Below are 25,725 nucleotides of genomic sequence, written 5' to 3' on the forward strand. Positions count from 1 at the left end.
GTAGTGCTACAAGTTGTAAATATTTACAACTCACATCCATCCCTAAGGAGTTTTGATTTCTGCTTTTCTATAAAACAGAAAGAAGGAAGCAACATCTGGATTTAATGTCCTGTCGATATAAAGACCATTAGAGACATTTAACAAAATAGAATAATGGACAGTTTCAGAATACTATCAAACACTGCAGCACAGGTAAACAAATTACTGTTGACTGAGGTGGGGGTGCCCATCATTTTTCCAGCCCCACCTTCCCTGGTGGGGTGAGCTGCACTAGCAACGGAATACCCACTATTTGACAGGTAGGCTTTCATCAAAGCTATTTTGCCGTTTTTCAGTTGCAAAAATTCTTCAATACTTTTCCCACTAGTTTTTTTCTTTTTCCTTAGTGATGTGGTAGCTGGCAGTGGCAATGGTTCATCGACTGCAGCCAATGACAACTTCTTGTAATGATCTCATTTGTCTTATGGCTAAGACAGATTGACAAGCGAAAATTCTTGAGATAATGCCATTTGGCTTACTGGTTTTGTTTCCAATGACAAGGAACTTTGCATAGCTCTTTCAATTAAGATGGTTTTTAGGAAATTGTGATGAAGGCCAAGTGGAACTACAGTTCAAAGAACATTTTCCTGCATCATCCAACCTGATTTTGCCAAGTTTTTCACGTTTTTCTCTGTAACTTTTTCTGAGGTATTTCCATTTCAAATTGAAGAATAATAAAAAGGTGTTAAACATATGTCTCTTTAGTTCCCTATTGTTACAGATACATGAAAATACATGGATGAAGTAACTTTGCATGTATCATTTCAATTCCTCTAATTTTTCATCACTGACTGTGAAATGTGACAGAACTTTTTTAAGGAGGAAAAACACAACAACATGTACAGTGACTCTTCTGACAAAAGCAGATGGGAGATATCTGATAAATGTACTGTGGAGGCTAAAGCACAGCTTCACTAACTTGCACCAGCCATGGACTTGTGTCGGAAATTTTAAACATTCTGGATGTTGTTGTGGTCTGGCTCTCAGAGTACCATAGTGGCCCAGTCATGAGAGTGAACACCACAGTGCAAAACAATGGATTTGATATTCCAGCATGCCACAGCCAAGGCTGGCATGTCTTGGCCCACTGTGCAGTATAAATATGCCCTTAAGGTTTTGTATACTTACTATAAGATATTTAACACATTAACTCATTTGTAAAATAACACAGGCCTACGAAAAATTTTTTCTGAAAAACTTTTTTTACTTTGATAGCTGATCTTTATAGATTTTTATGAGCTGAATCCAAATCTAGCCTTAGTTTTTTTTTGTATCACCCATAGTTTTCGAGCAATATGATTTTTATTATATAGTATAAAAATCCTATGCTATACAGTACACGGGGAAATTAATAAAGCACTTTGTTACAACATAATCATGGTTTGCATTTAGAGTAAGCTTCTTAAAACAATGATATGTGTTAATAGAGGTTTCACTTGTCAGCTGGAATTGGATGGTATTTTCTTTCTTTTTTCTTTGAAACTTCTTGTGTAGCCTTTTCTACAATGAGTTGATTGCTGAACTTCCCGGTGAAGTGACCAACAGTAGTCCCCCATCATGTTGGTGTTCCAGCAATCTTGGCAGAGTTTTTCCATCACTAGTTTTGGATGAATCAATAAACAGCCTCCAGTCTTCCTTTTTGTATTCAATACCAAACTCATTCATCAGACCGGGAATGTCTTAGCCATACACTAAATCACCTTCCTGTTGAAAAAACTTGGAAAATTGCTGCTCTCTCTTTCTATACATGTATATGCTGGTCCCAACTCCCAATAAGTTCATTTCTTTTAATCTAGAGCCAAGCAATTCAGCTTTTTCTTTCATTAAGCCCAGATCCCAAACCAAATCATTAAGCTTGCTCTGAGTAAACAATCTGGACTCTAGACTTTCTGTATTACAATGGAATTCATCATCATCTGGTTCATCTAAATCACATTGTACATCAGAAAATATTTCTGTTGGAATAGAATTTAAATCATCTGGTGGTTCAGGAACAGCCAAATCTACACCATGCTGCACTGGTCGGATGGCGGACGGAAGGTTAGGGTAGCTTATTAACTTCTTGTTTTTCGAATTATGACCAGTAATATCAGCACTGCAAAATTAGCAAGCATCAGAATGATTTATTGGCTCCCTCCATATCATAGCAACAGCAAATCTAAAGGCTTCTTTTCTCCTTTTTGGACCATTTTCTCACATCTTCAACACACACATAACATACCTTATTCGGTGCCCAAGATTTATCTTGATCACCAAGTTTAGATCCAAAGTATGATAGATAAACCTTTTTCATAAAGTCTGTAGTGTTTCTTTGGTGTTTCTTAATCACAAATTCACCACAAATACAACAAAAACTGTCAGCAGAGTTTTTACAACCACGATTAGACACTGTACTCAGCACGTGAACAGGTAACAGGAAAGTGAGGTTAGGTTGACAATAAACAAAACACCATCTGTTAACACAAAAATAGAATCGACCTTTTTATGACACAAATGTTTTTCAGCAGTGCTACCAACGTCATCTACATTGAGACCTGAGTTTCTCCTGGCGTATACAACTTTCAAATAACTTCCGGGAATTCAGCCAGGTAACACTTTCAGCGACCGCCGATATTTCGGCGGGAGAACACCCCGCCATTTTCAAGGCAAACTGCAACGGACAGGCGACGTACATGCAAATTTAATACCTCGGTTCTCGGACCCAAGCAGGAAAGATAACACACACACACTGAACACTAGTGCCACCAAAGATGGCCAAAGTCAGAGCTATCGATAGTGAGACTATGAATTCGCAGGTGAGGTAGCATTGAGTCTGTCCCTCTGTTTCTTGACAAGGGAGAGAGCCGGATTCCAAACAGAGTTTAAACAGAAACCTCCATCCCTGTTAACAAGGTTGCTCGCTAATTTAATCTCAACTGCCTCCCGAATCACACTGTCCCAATAGCTGGACGTGCATGCCAATATCTCGGTGTTATTATATAACATGGAGTGACCAGTATCCAAGCAATGTTCGGCAATAGCAGATCTATTTGGCTGCTGTAATCGTGTGTGCCGTTTATGCTCAGTACATCTGTCCTCCACGGTCCTGATAGTTTGACCAATATATGCCATGCCACAGCTACAAGGGACACGATATACACCCGCCTTACGCAGTCCAAGATCATCCTTAACGGAACTCAAAAGTGCTCTAATTTTAGATGGAGGTCGGAAAACACATTTCACATCGTATTTCTGTAAAATACGACCGATCTTATTGGACGTGTTTCCTACGTAAGGCAAGAAGGCAGTAGACTTAGGTGTTGACTCAGAATTATCATCAATCACCTGATGTACAGTTGGTCGATAGCGCAACGCACGTTCAATCTGTCTATCACTGTAACCATTTTGACGAAATGTAACTTCAAGATGGGACAGCTCAGCTGGCAAAGTCTCAGCGTCAGAAACGATATGTGCCCTGTGTACCAAGGTACGAAGTACCCCTTCACGCTGAGCCGAATGGTGACAACTATTAGCTTGTAAGTACAAGTCGGTGTGAGTACGTTTCCTGTAGACTGCATGTCCCAATGATCCATCATCCTTCCTCCTAACCAACACGTCGAGAAAGGGAAGGCAACCATCCTTTTCCACCTCCATCGTAAAACGAATGTTCGGGTGGATTGAGTTCAGATGTTCTAGAAAGACATTCAAATTCTCCCTACCGTGAGGCCAAACAACGAAGGTATCGTCAACGTATCTATAGAAACAGGCGGGTTTTAAAGGCGCCGACTCCAATGCACGTTCCTCGAAGTCTTCCATAAACAAATTTGCGATCACAGGAGACAACGGACTACCCATCGCAACTCCATCTGTCTGCTCGTAATACTGGTCATTAAATAAAAAGTAAGTGGATGTCAACACATGCCTAAAGAGATTAGTTAAATCAGCACCAAACCTGGCTTCAATTAACCGCAACGAATCAGACAGAGGAACACGAGTGAAGAGAGAGACCACATCGAAACTCACTAAAATATCAGAGTCATTCAGCCTCAGTCCCTCCAAACGACGTAAAAAATCAGCTGAGTTCCTGATATGATGTCGCTGTCGCTGTCGCGGTCGCTGAAAGTGTTACCTGGCTGAATTCCCGGAAGTTATTTGAAAGTCATCTACATTCATTACACCTCCTTTTTAAATTATTTTAACTACATAAAAGCTGTTAAATTCTTTAAAAAATTACTTAATAAATTTAACTATAAAATGTGAAGAAATGGTAGGTGATACCATTTTTTAAGTATCATATTTGGATTTCCCACCCTAAAAACACAAGAAAAAGATATTTTCAGCAAAAAGTTTTTCCGGCATTGGCCTGTGTAATCAGACGGTTGAAGCTGTTTTATACATGGGAATTTTACTTTTGAAAGAATCAGGGGTGGTGTCAGTGTTAGTGATGGGTGGTGGGGTGTGACTGGTAAATACTATCAGGTAGTGGTTTATTTCTACTGCAGTGTACAGAGAAAATTTGTAGGAATTGACTCGATTTTGTTTATGTATAAGTCGATTCATTCCACACCATGATGAGGCTTATGGAACATGATGAATGAATGAATGATTAATGAAAAAAGTTCCTGGTGTATTGTTTCCTAGAGGAATATGACACTACAGTTCCTCTTCCACACACTGTAAAGTGGCTTGTGGAATTTAGATGCCGAAAACTGTTGGTAACTGGAGAAACTTGAAGGTCACAAAAAAATAATTTAATTCTACTGACATAAAGGTTAAAGCTACTAGAAATAAATTCTAAAGATCACAAACTAGACAAAATTTGATATACAAGACTTCCTATGAAAGGGATCTACATAAATAAAAAAGATAGAATAAAACCATTGATTGACTTATCGAAAACTGCAGCAATTTCTTTGCCTTAGGAGTCTGTCTAAATCTGCTACAACAAATGTGCTAACATATTCCTCAGTTATGTGGCATTTGTGCCCATAGCTGCTTTATAATTACTGAAAATGTGATGTAACTGGATAGGTAAAAAAAATCTACTCATCAAGTGGTGACAGGAGAATACACATTTTAAGATATTATAATTTGCAAGCTTTCAGAGCCAGTGGCTCCTTCTTCCAGCAGAAGGGTTGAAGAGGAAGGAAGAGGGATTGGGGGAGTTAAAGAAAATGACTGTTGAGGTGTAGGATATGGAGAGAGTTCAGAAAAGTTGCACAGAAATGGGATCAGGGGAGACTTACCAGATGGGATGACAAGGCTTTATAATTATTGAGGGTATTTTAAATTAATGTTGCTATTTTTTCCTTTTTTAAAAAATATGCTTTTATAGTTACAGAGACAGATTTAAACACCATCAATATACTAACATAAATTGTGTATTATGAATGCAAGTTAACATAATAAATAAATCCAATTAATGTACATAAATATATCTTTATATAATCATGTTTGCTTTTATAACATGTTGTCTAATAAATTACAAGACGGGTCACAAGTCAATATTTTTCTTCAAAAGACAAAATATGTAGTACTGCTGCAGACACATATTAAATTAAAGGTACACATTACTTAGCTTTCAGAACTAATAGTTTCTTCACTGGGGAGGAGAGAGGGATACACTGGGGAAGGTTAAAAGGAAAGGAAAGGTCACTCAGACGCCAGGATTAGAGGGACCCACCTATAGTAAGGATGAGGAAGATGAAGGGAGAGGCATAAGAGAGAGAAGGTTAGAAATAATACACTGGAAAACACTGTGGCAGCTTCATTCCAAAGGTATGGACAGACTGAGAAGTACAGCTTAGGGAAAAGAGAGATGAATAGCACAATTAAGGATTAGAATAGATGAAACATATAAAGTTGTTCAAATGTTTCCATTCCTTGTACACTGATTCAGCTGCAGAAAATGCTGAAAAGCACAGGCCCCTCACAATAACTCATAACTGCCCCCGGTAGCTGAGTGGTCAGTGCGACAGACTGTCAATCCAAAGGGCCCGGGTTCGATTCCCAGGTGGGTCGGAGATTTTCTCCACTCAGGGACTGGGTGTTGAGTTGTCCTTATCATCATCATTTTCATCCCCATCGACGCGCAAGTCGCCGAAGTGGTGTCAAATCGAAAGACTTGCACCATGCGAACGATCTACCCGACGGGAGGCCCTCGTCACACGACATTTCATCTCATTTTTTCCATAGAACTTCTTACCGTTCATGAGGATTAGTTAAAATAGGTGTGCCTCAGGGATCTGTACTGGAGCCTTTTATGTTCCTAATAATGATTAATGATCTGCAATCATTCATTGAGTGCATGACAGTACTATACGCAGATGATACAACTTTCCTTCATTGTAGTAATGATTTCAGTAGCCTCAAAGCTTGTGTTGCAGAGACAATGGTTCAAGCAACCTATTGGTTTAAAGCAAATGGCTGTCTACTGAAAATGATAACAAAATGCAGCAGATGGTTTTTAGTCTAAAAGACAAGCCTCCATCAGATGATTCTAGTAGTGTTACGTTTTTATAGGTATATACAGATGAAAAATTATCCTGGGGTCAACATGTACAATATATCAGTGGTAAATTGTCTAGAGTGATGTATTTGCTATGGCGACTTATGGACTGTGTACCTCAAAATTATGTTAGAACGTTATATTTTGCTTTTTTCCAAAGCATCCTAACATATGGTATTATTTTATGGGCGAACTCGATTTCAGTGCATGACATCCTAATACAACAAAAGAAAGCCATTAGGATAATTACTGGTTCTCCATATAAAGCACACTGCAAACCATTGTTCTGTGAACAAAAATTCAGGACTGTAATAAACCTATATATTTACTATGTTTTACTCCACACAAAAAAGAAGTTACCGGAAGCAAAACGTAGAGAAAATATACATTTCTACAACACAAGAAGGAGCTTATGCATTTATACTCCTTACCACAGACTGTCAAAGTCACTTAACAGTTATAAACTGATGGAGCACAAATTAATTATTCAGCTTCCACAGTATGTACAAGAACTACCTGAACAAGCATTCAAACAAAAACTATACAAATGGCTAGTTGCTCAGCCATTCTATGACATAAATGATTATTTCAAATGTAATATAATTTTGTAGTGTTAATGACATGTCTCTTGATTTCTCTGAATTAACAGTTATATTGTATTATATGCCTGACGTTGTCTGTTGCTGTAATGCTGAATGACAATAAAATTACTATTATTATTATTATTTAATCACAGGATGACACTTCTGGACACACCCATACTGTGGTCACAGTAGTGATACTTTGACCAGCTTTGAGCCATCCAACAGCTTGGCTACAATCTTAAGCACTCAAATAATGTCTTGCAGGCATGTTGATGTACTACATGGAATGTCGCACTAATTGATTCTAGAACAACCTTGACCACATGCTGTACTGCATGAACTTGAATGTGTACAGAGTGTTTGTGCACAAGCTTTGCTGCAGCTGACATGTCTCCCTCTCTACATCTCCTTTTACTATTATTGGCTCATTGTTTGGGTGTTCTGTAGAATAGTCGGTTGTTTTGTAGCAATTCTTTAGCAAGTGTCAATTGTTCCTTAGCAACTGTCAAGCAGTGCATGAGTGTGTATCCCCCCACTAAATGACCTACAGCCTCTTATTTCTATTGCAGGTTCCATAGTTCTATTAGAGTTGATTTCAATGACACTTCACTCTTCTAAATCTGATAGATGATTTTAAGGAAATGATGATATTTAGGACTTAAGAATTAATTGTTTTGAACATGGAACTGAGTACTGTCTAATGCAAAAGTTAGTGTACTTATAGGGAACTGTCACATCTGGGTGACGGGCTCCCCTGTTATACTTACGAAAGAAGAATAATGGAAAAAAGTTTAAACACCAATTGACAGGCACTGGATGCGGCAGCCAAGGATGATTCACCAGTTAACTATGGTAATGGTTCTGCTCTTTTTCTGCCATAGCCTTGAATTTGTAAGTGCACGTCAAAATTTAAATGGATTTGTAAAACAGAGAACTGAGGTATAAAGACTGTTGGATACCAATTTTGTGTCATGAGTTTAATGTCAAGAGACACACTTACATTGCAAAATTATATCAGCAACAGCAAGGAATGGAAAATCATGAAAGAGTGTGCTCACAAACACTTCTTAAAATTTCATTTATCTCTCCAGTGTTCAAAATTGCCACTGTCTGCTGTAATACGTGTTTGTAGTCACTGGCACAAGGATTTTCTGAACAGACTGAAGAGAATTCTTTGATGTCATTGCACATGTTGCAATAATTAAATGTTTAAATACTTGTCAGAACTTGTGCAAATTTGTCTCCTCTGATTTTGCCCCAGAGAAAAAAAAAAATGGCATGAAATCAAGAAAATGAGCACGAAACTGGTAATTCCTTGATGTCTAATCCAGCCACAAGCAAATAGTAAGCTGGACACCCATTGTGCTGATGCCACATTCATCTATGTATTTGAAGTGGCATGTCCTCTAGGACAGCCACTAGCTTTGGTAAGAAATCATGCACACCTTTTAACTGTTAAGGTTTTTTCAGTGTAGTAAGTACAAATGATGTAGTCTCCAAAAGTCCATTACCAAATGGTCACACTCTGTTGACTCTGGTGTTCAACCTGTCTCAGTCAGTTGAGATTCTCACAAGGGAACCTCCCCATCGCACCCCCTTCAGATTTAGTTATAAGTTCGCACGGTGGATAGGCCTTGGAAAACTGAACACAGATCAATCGAGAAAACAGGAAGAAGTTGTATGGGACTGTGAAAAAAATAAGCAAAATATACAAACTGAGTAGTCCATGTGGGAGATAGGCAACATCAAGGAAAGTCGAAGCTCAGCAGCGCCGTGGTCCCGTGGTTAGCGTGAGCAGCTGCGGAACGAGAGATCCTTGGTTCAAGTCTTCCCTCTAGTGAAAAGTTTAATTTTTTATTTTCAGTTTATGTGACAGTGATTATCACATCCACAAGAAAACCTAAATCGGGCAAGGTAGAAGAATCTTTTTACCCATTCGCCAAGTGTACTAGTTAGGTGGGTCGACAACATATTCCTGTCATGTGACGCACATGCCGTCACCAGTGTCGTATAGAATATATCAGACGTGTTTTCCTGTGGAGGAATCGGTTGACCTATGATCTTGCGATCAAATGTTTTTGGTTCCCATTGGAGAGGCACGTCCTTTCATCTACTAATCACCCGGTTTTGCGGTGCGGTCGCAAAACACAGACATTAAACTTATTACAGTGAACAGAGACGTCAATGAACGAATGGACAGATCATAGCTATGCAAAAATAAAGAAGGTAAACTTCTCACTCGAGGGAAGACTTGATCCGAGGACTTCTAATTCCGCAGCTGCTCACGCTAACCACGGGACCACGGAGCTCCTGAGCTCACACTATCCTTGATGTTGCTTATCTTGCGCATGGACTACTCAGTTTGTATATTTTGCTTATTTTTTTCATAGTTCAGTTTTTCAAGGCCTATCCACTGTGCCAACTTATAACTAAATCTAAGGGGGGTGCGATGGGGAGATTCCCTTGTCAGAACTGCAATAACACATATTTCTTCCATATAGCTTTCCATGATTTGTAAAGATAGTGTTATGGCCAGATGAAACTACAATCACCCACCCACAACTGTGGTTCTTTGATTGCTCTGGATGATGGCTCATCTGAACTACAACATTTGAAATATTAGTTCACTTTATTACATGAATGATAACAAGATTTATTTAACTTGGTACAATCCTTTGCCACAGAAGTGCCTGATAATTCTCAGCTGTTGGTGATTGTTAAAGCATGACTTGATGTACTAATTACCAAACTCTTCTCTTGAAGTACAACATTCAACATTTACAAAAGTACATTTACATCTGAGCCTTGAATGACTCTTTAGTCCTACTTGATGATATTGACTGCTTCAGCTAACGTCACGAACTGGGGCAGAGTGTTTCCATGGTTGCTTCTATTTCAACCTCTGTGCGAGATGCTGCTGTGCTGAGAAAGAGGGTGTGTCTTCTTCAGCCTTTCCCATTTGTTGTTGCAGATTGCAGCGAGACATCGCTAATGTCTGTGATATCAATGTGAGCTGCCAGCAGTGGTGTGGCACCGTGATCTCTGGACGATACCACAAATAGCTTCATTGATAAAGATAATCCTTTGAAGAAAGAATCTATTGTCCACTTGCCACATCAGAACTGAATAGCAGGCAGCTTTTGAAATCCTGCTGGTTATTTAGTGGTGAAGTGACACCACCAATGATGCATATGGAAGCTGTTTGTGTGCAAAGTGCAAACAATTCTGGGCTGACTTAGACCATAGGTGCATGCAATTTCTGGAGCTAACCTGCGGGTTATGAGCAACAGTTCCAGAGCATCTGCCTCATTTGCTTTACTTGTTGTAGGCTTGCTCCTTACCTTCTGTGTACAAGGTCTTTTCAAAAAATTCCAGAATATTCATAATTTTGCACCAATGGTGTGTTTCAGTGAAATGCGACTGGCATCCATGCACATGCCTGTATTTAATATGTATCTGCCAAAAGTTTCAGTGTTGTATTTCTGTTAGTTATGGTCCAGTGCTATATTGAGTAGAACATTGTGTTACACAGCCTGAGAATTTCAAGATGACAGTGTAAGAGAAGCAACACATTATTAAACTTAGCATGAAACTCAAGAAAATCTTTACAGAGACACACCAAATGATGCAGGATGCCTATGCTGATGAGTACTTAAGTCACACTTCATGTTACAAATGGTTAACATGGTTTAAAAATGGCATGGCAGAAGTTAAAGATGATACTTGTTCAGGACATCCTTTGATGTCTACTGATAATGGTCATGTCAGAAACATCAAAGAAATTGTGTGTGCCAATTCAAGAACGACTGTCCAAGAGATTGCAGAAGTATGTAGCATTTCAGATTGAACAGGTCATGAAATCCTGACACATCACCTTGGAATGCATCATGTTGCTGCCAAGTTTGCCCCAGAGCTCATGAGTCAAGACCAGAAGGACCTTTGCCTTCTGTGAAGAGCTTATGGCTCACACAAATGAGAATGAGATGTTCAATCTTCACAATGGCTCACAAGAGGTTCTCCAAGACCAGAAAAAGCTCGTCAGGTTAGGTCAAATGTTAAAGCCATACTGATAGTTTTATTTGATTTTGAAGGATTAGTTCATTACGAATTTGTGCCACAGCAACAAATTGTTAACCAATGGTACTACTCGGACATGTTGTGATGCCTGTGAGCAAATGTGAGAAGGAAAGGCCTCGAAATGTGGCAAGACATTTCATGGCTCTTGCATTATAATGCACCCATATATTCATCCCTGTTCGTGTGTGACTATTGTACAAAAAAACAAAATCGCTGTGTGGCCTCATGCTCTATGCTCTCCAAACCTGGTTCCTGCAGACACTTTTTGTTTCCAAAGTTGAAAACCCCATTGAAAGGACAAAGATATGCAATGACAGATGAGATAAAAGAAAATTTGCAGATGGCATTTCACACAATCCGGCAAGAGGCGTACCAACACTGCTTTCAGAAGTGGAAGTGGCGTTGGGAGCAGTGTATAAATTGCCGAGGAGAAGTTTTCGAAGGAGATCATGCACAATAAGTAAAAGATAAGTGCAGAAAAATTTTGTGGACAAAGTTCTGGAATTTTTTGAGCAGACTGCATATTATTACAGTGAACTTACAATGATGATTTTTTGCACATTTACTGAATTATCGTTTTCCTTGCATACTGTCTGTTGGATTACCTATGTCGATGCAATTCAACTGTTCTCCTCATGTTCCTTCTGCATCTCCTATAAAGAAGTAGCATATCTAGTTTATCCTGGTTTGTTAAGACATTTCTTAAGAACATTAATTTTTCAAACTAACCAGCACAGATGAGTGATGTAGACAAAATGAAAGGTACATTTCCAGAGCTCTTTTATACTGGTATCATGGCAGTGCAATGCTCTGTTTCCTGCTTATACACTGTGATGTATTTCATTATTTGGGTATGAAATCACAGACTTCAGCTTAACACAGCAATTGGTTTCTAGTTCAAGGTAGATCAGTTCTATGTTATAAATATCGGTAATTACTCAGAAACTAATAATTAGACTGTGGCAAGAGAAAAGTCGCTGAATTTGCCTCTTTTTAAGTTATGATAGAACCAGCACAAATTACCATAGTTACATTTGAAAAAGCAAAGTTGATACTGATACCTCTGTAATTAGTATAGCTATAAAAAGAGACCATATGTCATTTAGTGGGGAATTTTTCACAATTAATCTGGGGTGAAACAGAATCACAGCATCTTGAATGGTCCCAGAAATATTTGAGGGCATTGTTAACTGCACAATTTGTCTCTTTCCCCTAATTGTCTACACTTCTCTCTGTCATTATCTCTGGACTGGAGCTGAAACAGTGCCTTCCCATGTACCATCTCTGAACTATTCTCTCACACGCCTTGCTGTCCATCTTTGTCAACTCTCGTTGTCAATATATTTGGGTCTCTCTCATCCTGAGTGACTTGCCATTCCCTTTTAACATTCTCAAAAGTATCCCCCTCTCCTCTCCAATGAAGGAACAATTAGTTCCAAAAGCTAGGCAGTGTGCATCTTTTACTTTAATATGTGTTTATAGGCAGTACTTCACATTTCACCTCCTGTAGCACTTCTGCCTCATTTATTAGTTTTCTCGACCAAATCTTCCTTTGATACAATTAGAACATACTCAGGTTCCAAGCCTAGTGAGATCGTGGAAAGCATGACACTTATAAAGTAGATTCACTTCCAACATCTCCACCAGGAGATCAGGACATCAGCTTACCATGTCTTTTTCATGATTTTACTCAGCTGGACATCTGAGAAGTTAGTATTAAAATATTTCTTCCTTTGCAGAGCATACAATTTAATAATTTAAAAATCTGAAGATAATAATCATAAATTTAAGAATGAGAATTATGTTGCCCAGTTTGTTTCTTGGTTCAATGATGCAACTGATTTAGTTAAAGATAACCTTTAGGGAAATTATGACGGTTATTAGTTACAACATATGGAGGATAGGAGCAAAATTTCATCTATCAAAAGTGTTTAATGAGAATTGATATCATTATTAACTATCTGGCAGTAAGTGTACACATTATTTCATTTTAAAAAGCAATTATCTATTTTCAGCAATGATTAAAAATTCTAAAAGAAATTAATAATAAGTGAATTTATCACATATTTCTTACTTTTTGGAACTGAGCAACAGTGTGTAAGAGGTTGGCTCAAGGTAATTCATCTTAAAAGAATCCCAAGAAAATGATGTTTACAAATATAACACAATAATTTAATTCATACCTTTATGACAGGTTTTCCCTGAATGACCAGGGGGACATCTGCATGTAAAACCTCCATGTGACAACATTTCACACGTTGAACCAGATGCACACGGATGAGATGCACAAGAATTCAACTGGTTCTCACAGTTTACACCTACAACAAACAAATAATTACTATTTTTGGCACATACCTGTATATTCAATGTAACTGAAGTATATTAATATTTGTACGCCTCATGGAAAAGTCTTACACAACATGTTTTCAAGATACGTAATTAACAGCAATAAAAATTCACTAAATTGTTATAAGTGTTAATTTTTAACATAAAAATATCTGTTCTCCCATTAACATTCAGATCTTAATGAACAGACCAGTAACACAGTTTCAACTGTGATGGAGGACAGAAACACTGATGTCTTGTCAAAGAAACTGTAATGGTACTTGACAATTTTAGAAAAGTGAGGAAAATTGATATCGATATTACTGGATGGGTATTTGATCCTACTCTGATGAAAAGTTGCAGCGCCACAAATTAAAGAAAAATGTATGATTTTTGAACAACTGTAATCATCAGTTTTAGAATTTTGTACTAAGTAGATACCATCAATATTGAGAAGCATATCACATACCTATCTCACACTTTGTTTTATTTTACAGTTAGTGAGAAAATATGCAAAAAGTTATGACACTGATAATGTTTGTGGTAAAACTAGTGTTCATTTACCTGTTACTGATGCACAGAGAAAAGGATGAGAAACCCACGAATTTAAAAATGTAGTGAGTCTTCACCTTTTACATTTTCTTAAAATATCTACATCAAGATGAAGATGAGGAAATTGAAAAAGTGTATGTGTCAAAGGAAACATCATCACTACTCTGAATTAGGAAAGACACTAGGTACTACAACTAAATTAAAAATGTGCTGTCAGCTACGATTCAGATTTTAAAGTACTGTTAATGAAAAGATTGTATGGCACTAATGGTCAGAAGACCCCATCTTTTTTTGACACCACTTCATCAATTTGCCTATTTTTGTGATGAAGATGAGATTAAATTATTAGGACAACATAAACATCCAACCCCTAAGTGGAAAACTCTTGGACACGGTCAGCAATCGAACCCAGGACCTCGGGATATGGAGGCAACGACGCAAACCATTAGACCTGTAGCTGTGTACAGTACCGTTAATAATGAGCTGTTTGTTAGCAATAATTTAATTACAGAGTCTATACGCAAAGAAAGTATATTATTCTCCTGAAAGATAGTTCTCATCTTTGACTACTGACTTCTGTCACATCATTATTATCAGTGTAGTGCTATATGAAAATTGGTCACTAGTCTGTCGCTCCTTTGATTACATCTGATCCAGGATCTACATCAACTTTTTCTTTCTTTCAGTACCTGAAATTAACTGTTTGTGTTTGCAGCTCATCGTCAGCACTATGATGGAATTTTATAAACAGCTGTCAGTGATTTAACTGCTTTTTTACACTTATGTCAACTAACTTTGCTTTAACCATTTCTGGATTGGTAGATGATAAATCAACACCCCTCTATGACCACACATATTATTTCATAACAAAATTTTTATGAACTATTATACACAGGCATTAGGCTATTGCACCAATATTTAGAATGTAAGTTTCCCATATCGACAAAAGATGCCAGCCAGTACATTGCAAAAGGAGGCAAAGGGTGTGAGGAAGGAGATGGAGAATATGCCTGAAGTATGCTGAAGCTGGCACTTTACTATCATCCACAGACGGACCATTGACATGAATGGAAATAGCTGCTCTGATTTTTTTTCCTCCCACCAGTCATGCACACAACTCACTGATACAACTTTCAAGCACATAGAACATAATGTGATTAAAATTTAGTGTTAGTTCTGTCTAGAGTATGGACTGAATATCATAACCAAGCAGACAATGAACTGATGTGGCATGTGATACTGTCATGAATTTGTCCACTGTGAAGTGTGGTCACTGCGCAATAAGATGATCTTGTGGATAAGGCATGGCCATACACTGTGTAGAACCACTGCTTTATGATTACTGAACTCAACAGTTTTTGAAAAAAAAAAAAAAAAAACCTGTTGAGTTCAGTAATCATATATATATATATATATATATATATATATATATATATATATATATATATATATATATACAGGGTGGTTCACTGATCGTGATGGGGCCAAATATCTCATGAAATATGCATCAAACAAAAAAACTACAAGCAACGAAACTTGTCTAGCTTGAAGGGGGAAACCAGATGGCACTATGGTTGGCCCACTAGATGGTGCTGCCATAGGTCAAACGGATATCAACTATGTTTCTTTTTTTTTTTTTTTTTTTTTTTTTTTTTTAATAGGGACCCCCATTTTTTATTAAATATTCATGTAGAACGTAAAGAAATATGAAAGTTTTAGTTGGACCACTTTTTTTCCTTTGTGATAGATGGTGCTGTAATAGTCACAAACATATGGCTCACAATTTTAGACAAACAGTTGGTAACAGGTAGGGTTTTTAAATTAAAATACAGGACGTAGGTATGTAAGAACATTTTATTTTGGTTGTTCCAATGTGAAAAATGTACCTTTGTGAACTTATCATTTCTGAGAACTCATGCTGTTACAGCATGATTACCTGTAAATACCATATTAATGCAATCAATGCTCAAAATGATGTCCGTCAACCTCAATGCATTTGGAAATACGTGTAATGGCATTCCTCTCAACAGCGATTAGTTCGCCTTCCGTAATGTTCGCATATGCATTGACAATGCGCTGACGCATGTTGTCAGGCATTGTCGGTGGATCACGATAGCAAATATCCTTCAACTTTCCCCACAGAAACAAATCCGGGGACGTCAGATCCGGTGAATGTGCGGGCCATGGTATGGTGCTTCGACAAACAATCCACCTGTCATGAAATATGCTATTTAATACCGCTTCAACTGCATGCGAGCTATGTGCTGGACATCCATCATGTTGGAAGTACATCGCCATTCTGTCATGCAGTGAAACATCTTGTAGTAACATCGGTAGAACATAACATAGGAAATCAGCATACATTGCACCATTCAGATTGCCATCGATAAAATGGGGGCCAATTATCCTTCCTGCCGCACCATACATTAACCCGCCAAGGTTGCTGATGTTCCACTTGTCACAGCCATCGTGGATTTTCCGTTGCCCAATAGTGCATATTATGCCAGTTTACGTTACCACTGTTGGTGAATGATGTTTCGTCGCTACATAGAATGCATGCAAAAAATCTGTCATTGTCCCACAATTTCTCTTGTGCCCAGTGGCAGAACTGTACACAACGTTCAAACTCATCGCCATGCAATTCATGGTGCATAGAAATATGGTACGGGTGCAATTGATGTTGATGTAGCATTCTCAACACCGACATTTTTGAGATACCTGATTCTCGCGCAGTTTGTCTGCTACTGATGTGCGGATTATCCACAACAGCACCTAAAACACCTACTTGGGTTTCATCATTTGTTGCAGGTCTTGGTTGATGTTTCACATGTGGCTGAACACTTCCTGTTTCCTTAAATAACGTAACTATCTGGCAAATGGTCCGGACACATGGATGATGTCGTCCAGGATACCGAGCAGCATACATAGCACATGCCCGTTGGGCATTTTGATCACAATAGCAATACATCAACATGATATCAACCTTTTCTGCGATTGGTAAATGGTCCAACGCAGGTAATGTATCAAGAAGCAAATACCATCCGCACTGGCGGAATTTTACCTGATACCACATACTTATATGTTTGTGACTATTACAGCGCCATCTATCACAAAGTGAAAAAAGTGGTCCAACTAAACATTCATATTTCTTTATGTACTACATGAATATTTAATAAAAAATGGGGGTTCCTATTAAAAAAATGCAGTTGATATCCATTTGACCTATGGCGGCACCATCTAGTGGGCCAACTACTTTTTCTTTTTTTTTAAAAAAAAAAAAATAATAATAAATGGCCAAATGCAAGTAGGGCTTGTACACTGAGGGTTCTGTGCAAACATAATTATGTATGTATGTGTATAGTTCATCCATGCTAGGAACTGAGAATGTCTTTGTTTTTTGCTCGTTTTTGATTTAGGTACTGGAAAGATATTGGTCTGGGAATTCCAGGACTGTACCAAAATTTCTACAGTAGTTCCTCAGACTAGCCTGGACACCCAAAAAGAAGCAAGCAAGGCACTTCAGTTTATATATGTAGATACAGAAGATATAATAAAATATTGTTTATTTACTTATTAAAACATGACTGCAACTTACATTTTATATTAGCATGCAGTAATAGCATGCAGTAAAGTTCATCTATAATGCTTTTGATGGACAATGAATGCAATGTACATTCTAATGGCAAAAAGATATTTTTATGTGATATAATTACAATTTAAAATCCAGGATGGAATAATGACAGTATTGTGATGATAGTCTACTACTTACCATATAGTGGAGATGTTGAGTCACAGACATGCACAATGAATACACTGCTAAACAAATACGCCTTTGGCCAAAAGATTTCTTTCTTGTTGCCCAGAGGCAATGGCCATGTGTGTGTGAATTGTGTTTGCATGAATATGTGTGTGTGTGTGTGTGCTCCTCCTCATGTATGTTGTTCATTTCAAAAGAAGGCCTTTTAGCTGAAAGCTTACTTTTTCAGCAGTCTTTTTATTGTGCCTTCTGCAGCTCAACATCACTTAATGGTGAGTGGCAATCTATCCTTTTCATTATATTACAGTTAAACCATTTTCAGATTTTTTACTTTACTTATTCTGTGAAACCGTACTTATTGTCAAATTTCATTATTCTACATCAATGGGGCATACCCTTTTCAAGAGTGAGTTTCCGAGTATCAAAATATGTGACATAAATGGCCGAATCTTTTGATTGCATTCACTCAGATGCTTAAATTTTTTACCCTGCCAAAGGGACATAGATGTTAGTGAGTGACATAAATTTGAATTTGATAAGCCAACCTGTCTTGGGTCTTGATGGACAGACTTGAATTGACTTAGCAGCTTAAATTCTTGACACTACCAATGGACAATAGACATTAATATGTGGCATAAATTTGAACTTGATATGTCTACCCATTCCTGAGAAAAAAGGTTCTTAACAGTCAGACATACAGACAGATGGACAAGAAAGTGAACCTACAAGGGTTCCATTTTTACAGACTGATGCACAGAAACCTAAAAAGATCTGCCTACCAAGTAATCATTTTCATAATGATGAAAATGTATGACTAGCTATCAGACATTGGTTCTATTCTGTTATATGTCAGCCACACAAGGGTGTCAATTCTAGTGTAATTTGCACAGAAAAATAACTCAACAATTGCTGTATCTTTCCAGCCAGCTATGTTTAATTTCTCTGTATGGCCCTAGGGAAACTTGCTTTCTAGATGGTATTAATACATAAGGTTACTGCAGCTTTTTGTGGCATATGTGATGAAGGTACATATAAGAAGATCATTACAATATTTGTAACACAATATGATAGAGTTATTACATTTATAAGAAAGAACTGAAGGTATAACCTGTAAAATCATGATGACATGAACAAGTGTAATTGTCAGTTCCTACAACACTGCATGATCCACCATGGAGACACGGCAGGTTAGCGCAAGGGCTGAGACCACATTCACGAACATCTGATGCCCGCACTACCTGTGCATCACGACCCTCATGGAGCTCCAGCCATCGTTGCCCAAGTCTCATTGCGTAAATGCAGCCAGTCAAACCAACTTCTGTGCCAGCATTTTCAAATACCCTGCACAACAACCAAACATACTAATAACTAGCATTAATGTATTATCACAAGTTGTTTTATTCAGTGGTATCACTTTATGCACATTTTGTGGCTGCATTTCAGATATATGTGTACATAAAAAAGTAAATATGATGCACAACAAAGTATCGCACTGCATTTCTAGTTTCAGTCACTTTTATTGTATCAAATATGAAATTGTTGCATGTTTAATGTTGAGTGCAATAATTGCTTTCCCCTACCAGTGTGTTATTTATGTTAAAGTCAAATACATGGAAGAACGGATGTGTGGCTTTTGCTACTGCACAGCAAAGTAGCACCTATTATCACACCACTTTTATGTTATGGATGAAAAAATAAAATCTTCAAAATAACAACAGTTTCATGGGCAAAAATACAAAATGTGCTAAAAAAAATATTGTAAGCAGTTGACCAGAAATTTAGTGCATATCACATTTTGGACTCCTATGTCTCTTCTGATTCATAGCCTAAAGTGACTTCTCTATTTAATCCCTGAATAGTCCTGTGCACCATCCAAAGCTGTACATACTTTTTTCCATGCATTTGACTTTAACAACACACTGGCAGTTGAAAGCAATTATACATCTAAATTTCTTGATGTAATAAAAGAGCATGGCTTTAGATTACATTTCTGTGATGAGACCAGAGTAATTGCACAGTCAGCAAATTGTGTTGATAATACTGCAACTAATTACATGTTAGATGATGTATATTTATTTAGCTTAGATTTAAGAATCTCTTGACCACTCTCTGTTATTCACTGAACTATCAGAAATGAGCAGGGAAATTTCTTCTGAAAATGAACTTACAAATAAATAAATAAATGAAACTTCCTGGCAGATTAAAACTGTGTGCCCGACCGAGACTCGAACTCGGTTGGGCACACAGTTTTAATCTGCCAGGAAGTTTCATATCAGCGCACACTCCGCTGCAGAGTGAAAATCTCATTCTGAAATAAATAAATACTAATAAAAAACAAACTGATCATATTTACGGGGGTAATCCCAAAAGTAAGGTCTCCTATTTCTTTATAAGTACATAGACCTGTTTATTTCTACAATGGTTTACATCAGTTTACAGCTTGAACATTTAGCTACTTTTCGATATAATCACCATTTCCGTCGATGGAAGTTTGAAGATGCTGTGACAGTTTTTGTATGCCCATGTCATACCAGCTCGCCGCCATGCTGTTGAGAAAGTTATGAACCTCTTCTTTCACTTCATCATTGGAGCTGAATCGCTTTCCGGCCAAATATTCTTTTAACCTACGGAATAGGTGATAGTCACTGGGCGCCAAGTCAGGACTATAGGGTTGGTGGGTGATTATGTTCCACTGAAACTGTTGCAGGAGAGCAACGGTTTGCCAAGCGATGTGTGGGCGAGCGTTGTCATGGAGAATGTATATGCCCTTGCTCAACATTCCTCTTCTCTGGTTCTGATTTGCCCGTTTGAGTTTTTTCAGAGTCCCACAGTACCTGTCAGTGTTAATTGTGGTCCCAACGATTCAGCTCCGATGACGAGGTGAAAGAAGAGGCTCATAACTTTCTGAAGAGCATGGTGGCAAGCTGGCATGATATGGGCATACAAAAACTGCCACAGCGTCTACAAAAATGCAGCAACAGAAATGGTGATTATGTCAAAAAATAGCTAAATGTTCAAGCTGTAAACTGATGTAACCCATTGTAGAAATAAACAGGTCTATGTACTTATAAAAAAATAGGAGACCTTACTTTTGGGATTACCCTCGTAGTAATAAGCTGAGAGAGGGAGGCAACTTGATAATAAAATAAAGTATGATAAAATAGTTATGTTACTGAATATGTAATACATTATAAAATCATACTGTGAAGGCAATGAAGCATATGACAAACACTAAGTCAATTTTAAATCATAAAAGTAAGACAGAAGCAGTGCAGTTAGTTGTTAGATCAGAATTAGACAGTCTAAAATAAAACTAAATGATAACATTATTGTATATTCTGCTCTAATATCAGAGCACATACATGAATTCCTCATAAATATAGTTGAAGCAGATGTTGTTACAGTAGGTTATCAGTATGAAGTACTTGGACTTCACCAAAAATCTGAATATCTTAAAGGATGTGAAAAATGTTAGGTTATAATTAAAAAACAAAAATATTCTGGGTCAGATGGGATATCTACTGAAGTAATTAAAATGGTATATAAAATAATAGTAACTACACTAACTCTAACAATCAATCAATTTTTTGAACAAGGGTGCTTTCCTGACAAGTTTCAGTAGACAGAGGTTGAATCTCTGATTGAGAAATGGTCAAGAGAAGACACTGGAGACTGACATTATTTCTGTTCTTCCAAAACTGTTAGAGAAAGTAGTTGCCATCCAGCCTCAAAGTATTCTTGTTAAATGTAATATTATTCTAGGTAAGCAATTAAGATCCAACAAGGAAAATGCAAGGTGCATGCAAAAGATAAATAAATGTGACTATATTAATATTAGGTTGCTGTTAATGGTATTTAATATGCTTTGATACTGGTGAAGTTTTATCACAGATTTTTGATGTGTCTCTTGCACTTGATCCACTAGTTGGAAATGTGTGTTTCGAGGTAGATGAAGCACAATTCAGTAAATCATTTGTACTGCTTGTCTATGTTGATTAATTACAATCTTTTAATGTAATTTCACATAACAGGGTTAGGTACTTGGCATTAATTGTTTCAGCAGTTTTGAACATCAGATACTAGTAATGATTCATTCTAATGGCACGCCAATAAATACCAGCATCAATCTTCCACTGACAAAGGGACAGTTTAGGCAAGTTTTTTGCAGCCTTATCAGTGTCTGGCCATTAGTCAGTTCAGTTCAGTTGTGGTTACTGGACAATCTCCATTTTTCTTTGTATTACTACTCAGCATAAAAATTTCTGTTACTTTAGAATAGGGGAATGTTTACTTTCTGATGAACTGCTAACAGCCAGCTAGCCTTTGGCACTCGATTCTCAGAGACATACAAGTTCACAAGGCAAACAATCAGTTAAGTACCTGTGGAATTAAGGTATGGTGGAAAACACTTTATTTTGTATATGTTATAAATGAATGCAACTGTTTAATGTGTAGACATAATAATGAGTGATATGATGTCTCATGCAGCTGAACATCAGCAAGTGTGTGAAACTTCAATAATTATTCATGATAATGTCATAAGTAATCTGACTGACTCTATGGATTTGCTTTCCAATGTCAAACTTAAAAAAGGGGACTTTCTAGTGATACAGCATACATTGTACTGTGATTTTCAGAGAAATCAAATTATCCAGTTTCCTTTAAGCACTCAGAATGTGTGGCATTATCAACATCCTTTGTCTTTTACAAGTCCCAAGCAGTTTGGTACGAGTTAATCTCCATTACTGGTTGCTGTTACTTGTGATCAATGGCCATTAATCCATGTACAAAACTATTTTGTAATAATATTACAATTTTGAGATCATTATATGATTTGGCTATTTACAAAAATGTCAACATAAAGAAAAAGTAGAATACCTCATAATTTATACGTTGTTGTTATACAATAGCATGGTGTGTGATCATTCATCTGATATCTTGATAATATGTCGGGGTGTACACACCTCACTCTCTGATAGACTAGCATAATGTGGTAATGTAGAACCTACTTCATTTAAAAATTCGGCATCCATTTGCAATGATTTGATATTTTAACTAACAAATAAGTGTGACTCAAATGGAACATTTTGAGATCTTTCTACTGGTTATAAACCGAGTCACAAGTTCCTTGTGATTCATTTATAAGCTGAAGATATAAATTTACAGATGCATAATTTAAAAGTGGTGGTAAAAGTGTTGGTATTTACATTTCTCCGGGTGGCCTGACTTCATCATTTGCAGTATCCACCATCAGTTAGTGATGTGATATATTCAGTGTTGCATTTCTGAGTTCAGTGGAACACAATCCAAAACAGAAAGATACCAAAATGCAGGAAGCCGAAGGTTTGAATTTAATGTATGCTCTATGACAAAAAGATAATGCACCATGAAAGTATTATCCAAATTGAACAGAAATTAGTATATGTGATGTTCATGTACAAACAAACAATTACAGTTTCAGGAAAACTGGATGATTTATTCAAAAGAAAGAGCTTTACAAACTGAGCAAATCAATAATATGTTGGTTCACCTATGGCCCTTATGAAAGCAGTTATTCAGCTTGGCACTGATTGACAGTGTTGTTGGATGTTCTCCTCAGGAATATCATGCAAAATTCTGTCCAATTAGCATTTTAGATTATCAAAATCCTGAGCTGTTTGGAAGCCCTGTCCATAATGCTCCAAACATTCTCAATTGAGGAGAGATCTGGCGGTCTTGTTGGCCAAGGCAGGGTTTGGAAGGCACAAAGACAAGCAGTAGAAACTCTGGCTGTGTGTGAGTGAGATGTATGCCCGGGATGGTTTGCCATGAAGGGCAACAAAACGGGGAGTAGAATGTCATCAGTGTACTGCTGTGCAGTAAGGCTGCTGCAGATGACAACCAGAGGGGTCCTGCTAAGAACCGAAATGGCACCCCAGACCACCACACCTGTTTGTCGAGCCATATGGTGGGATACAGTCAGGTTGGAATCCCACCACTGTCCGGGGCATCTCCAGACAAATAGTCGCTCATTGTTGGGGATAAATTTGAAGTGAGACTCATCACTTAAAGACAGTTCTACACCAAACAGTGAGGTTCCAGGTCAAAGACATGCCCAGGACAGATGTGGAATCAAACTTAACTGTCGCCTACCAAACAGCCCAACAGTCAGGAGTGATGGTCTGGGCTTCCATTTCTTTTCATAGTAGGACTCCTTTAAAAGCTGCCATATGTTTGATATAAAATATTCAGCCAGCTACAGCCTTAGTATTCATGACAGATGTATTTGTTTGAATGCTTACTTCTTACAGGAAAACATCACCAGTATTACCTTTGCTTTCATTGTTTTGTTTTAGGTTGCAAAAACAACTAGGGTCATATGTACCCATGTCAGAATTGTAGAACATAAAGACAAAAAAAGGAGTTAAGAATGACTAAACTTAAGCCCATTGGATGGAAGGAAAGACAGCCAAAAACAGGGACTTGGAGAAAGGTTCATAAAATACACCATAGAGAAATGGAGGTCCTGAACTAAAGATTAAATGTCCTTTGCCATACTGCTATGACAAATAAAAAGTAAAACATGTTTGACAGTCTGTGCATCGTTCGCTAAAATGGCCAATAACACAAATGGCAAACATAAATGAGGATGTAAGTGGTTAAAAAAAAGGGTACTCTGCCAGGAAACGGCAATGAGCACAAAGAGCTGGGGGAGCAGCACTTAACAAATGGTGATCACTAAAAAGACAGTGCCCAATATGAAATCTGGTTAAAATGATATCCTCATCGTGAGAGAGCCAAGAGGAGGTCGTCCAAGCCGCTGGAAGAGGCTTAATTCTCCGGAGCTAGTTCCCCTGAAAGGGAGGACCAGTAGTGATGCCAAAGTGACGCCAACTGCTGATAGACAACAACACAGAGATCATTTGAAGGAATGGAAAAACTAGTGGGCTGAGGTACAAGGACTCCAGCTTTGGCAGCAGCATCAGTGGCCTCATTTCCCATCAGACAGATGTGACAAGGAACCAACATAAACATCATAGTGCCTCCATCAAGCATGAGCAAGTGACAGCTTTCCTGGACCCGTTACACTAAGGGATGGACAGTGTACAGCACACAGAGGCTTTGAAAGGCTCTGAGAGTGTTGGAGCAGATGATGCAATTCAAAAGTCTGTGTCTCCGGATGTACTGTGTGGCCTGATGCAGAGCAAAGAGCTTTGCTATAAATATTGAGAAGTGTTCTGGAAGCCAATACCAAAAACTGTCAGTGCCAATGATGAAGGCACATCTGACACCATGGTCAGTCCGAGAGCCATCAGTGTACTATTGCAAAGTTCCATGTAAAGGTCATGAAACTTACAGCGATAGAGTGAGGTTGGAGTAGTGTCCTCAGGAAGCAAATGGAGGCCAAGGTGAACATGGGCCACTGCATGAAGCCTAGGTGGAGAGGGTTCTCACCCATCAGGAAAGTGGCAGGTAGCATGAAGTTGAGCTGTCAGAGCAAGAGCCAAAAGCGAACTCCAGGAGGTAACAGAGAAGAGAGACGTGCCCCATACTGGTGATCAAATGAGTCATCGAAGAAGGAGACATAGGATGGGTGGTCAGGCATGGCAGACAAATGGCAAGCGTATCTGCTGAGGAGAAAGTCACAGCAGTATGGTAGTGGTAGTTTGGCAGCTTCTGTACAGAGACTCTCAACCGGGCTAGTGTATAAGGCGCCAGTTGCTAAATGGATGACACGATGGTGCATAGTATTGAGATGGAATAAGACAGCCAGATGTGCAGGTGCATAAATGAAACACCCACAGTTTAGTTTCAATTGCACAAGGGACCGATACAAATGGAGGAGGGTTGTCCGATCCGCTCCCCAGGAAGTACTGCTGAGGACACGTAGGACGCTGAGGGACCGCATACAGCAGGCAGCCAGG

The 25,725-nt window shown here is 38.1% G+C and overlaps 1 protein-coding gene across 1 annotated transcript in view; it reads right to left on the reverse strand.

The window, feature by feature from the left end:
- Positions 1 to 25,725, reverse strand: part of LOC124606045 (agrin-like) — a 288,503-nt gene that overhangs the window by 54,674 nt on the left and 208,104 nt on the right. Inside the window, exons 17-18 of the mRNA XM_047138007.1 lie at positions 18,930 to 19,162; positions 13,371 to 13,505 (exon numbers count right to left, since the gene is read on the reverse strand). Coding sequence (XP_046993963.1) covers positions 13,371 to 13,505; positions 18,930 to 19,162 — 368 coding nt within the window. The remainder of the gene's footprint in view (positions 1 to 13,370; positions 13,506 to 18,929; positions 19,163 to 25,725) is intronic.

Source organism: Schistocerca americana, chromosome 3 (genome assembly GCF_021461395.2).
Source record: "Schistocerca americana isolate TAMUIC-IGC-003095 chromosome 3, iqSchAmer2.1, whole genome shotgun sequence".
Classification (NCBI taxonomy): Eukaryota; Metazoa; Arthropoda; class Insecta; order Orthoptera; family Acrididae; genus Schistocerca; species Schistocerca americana.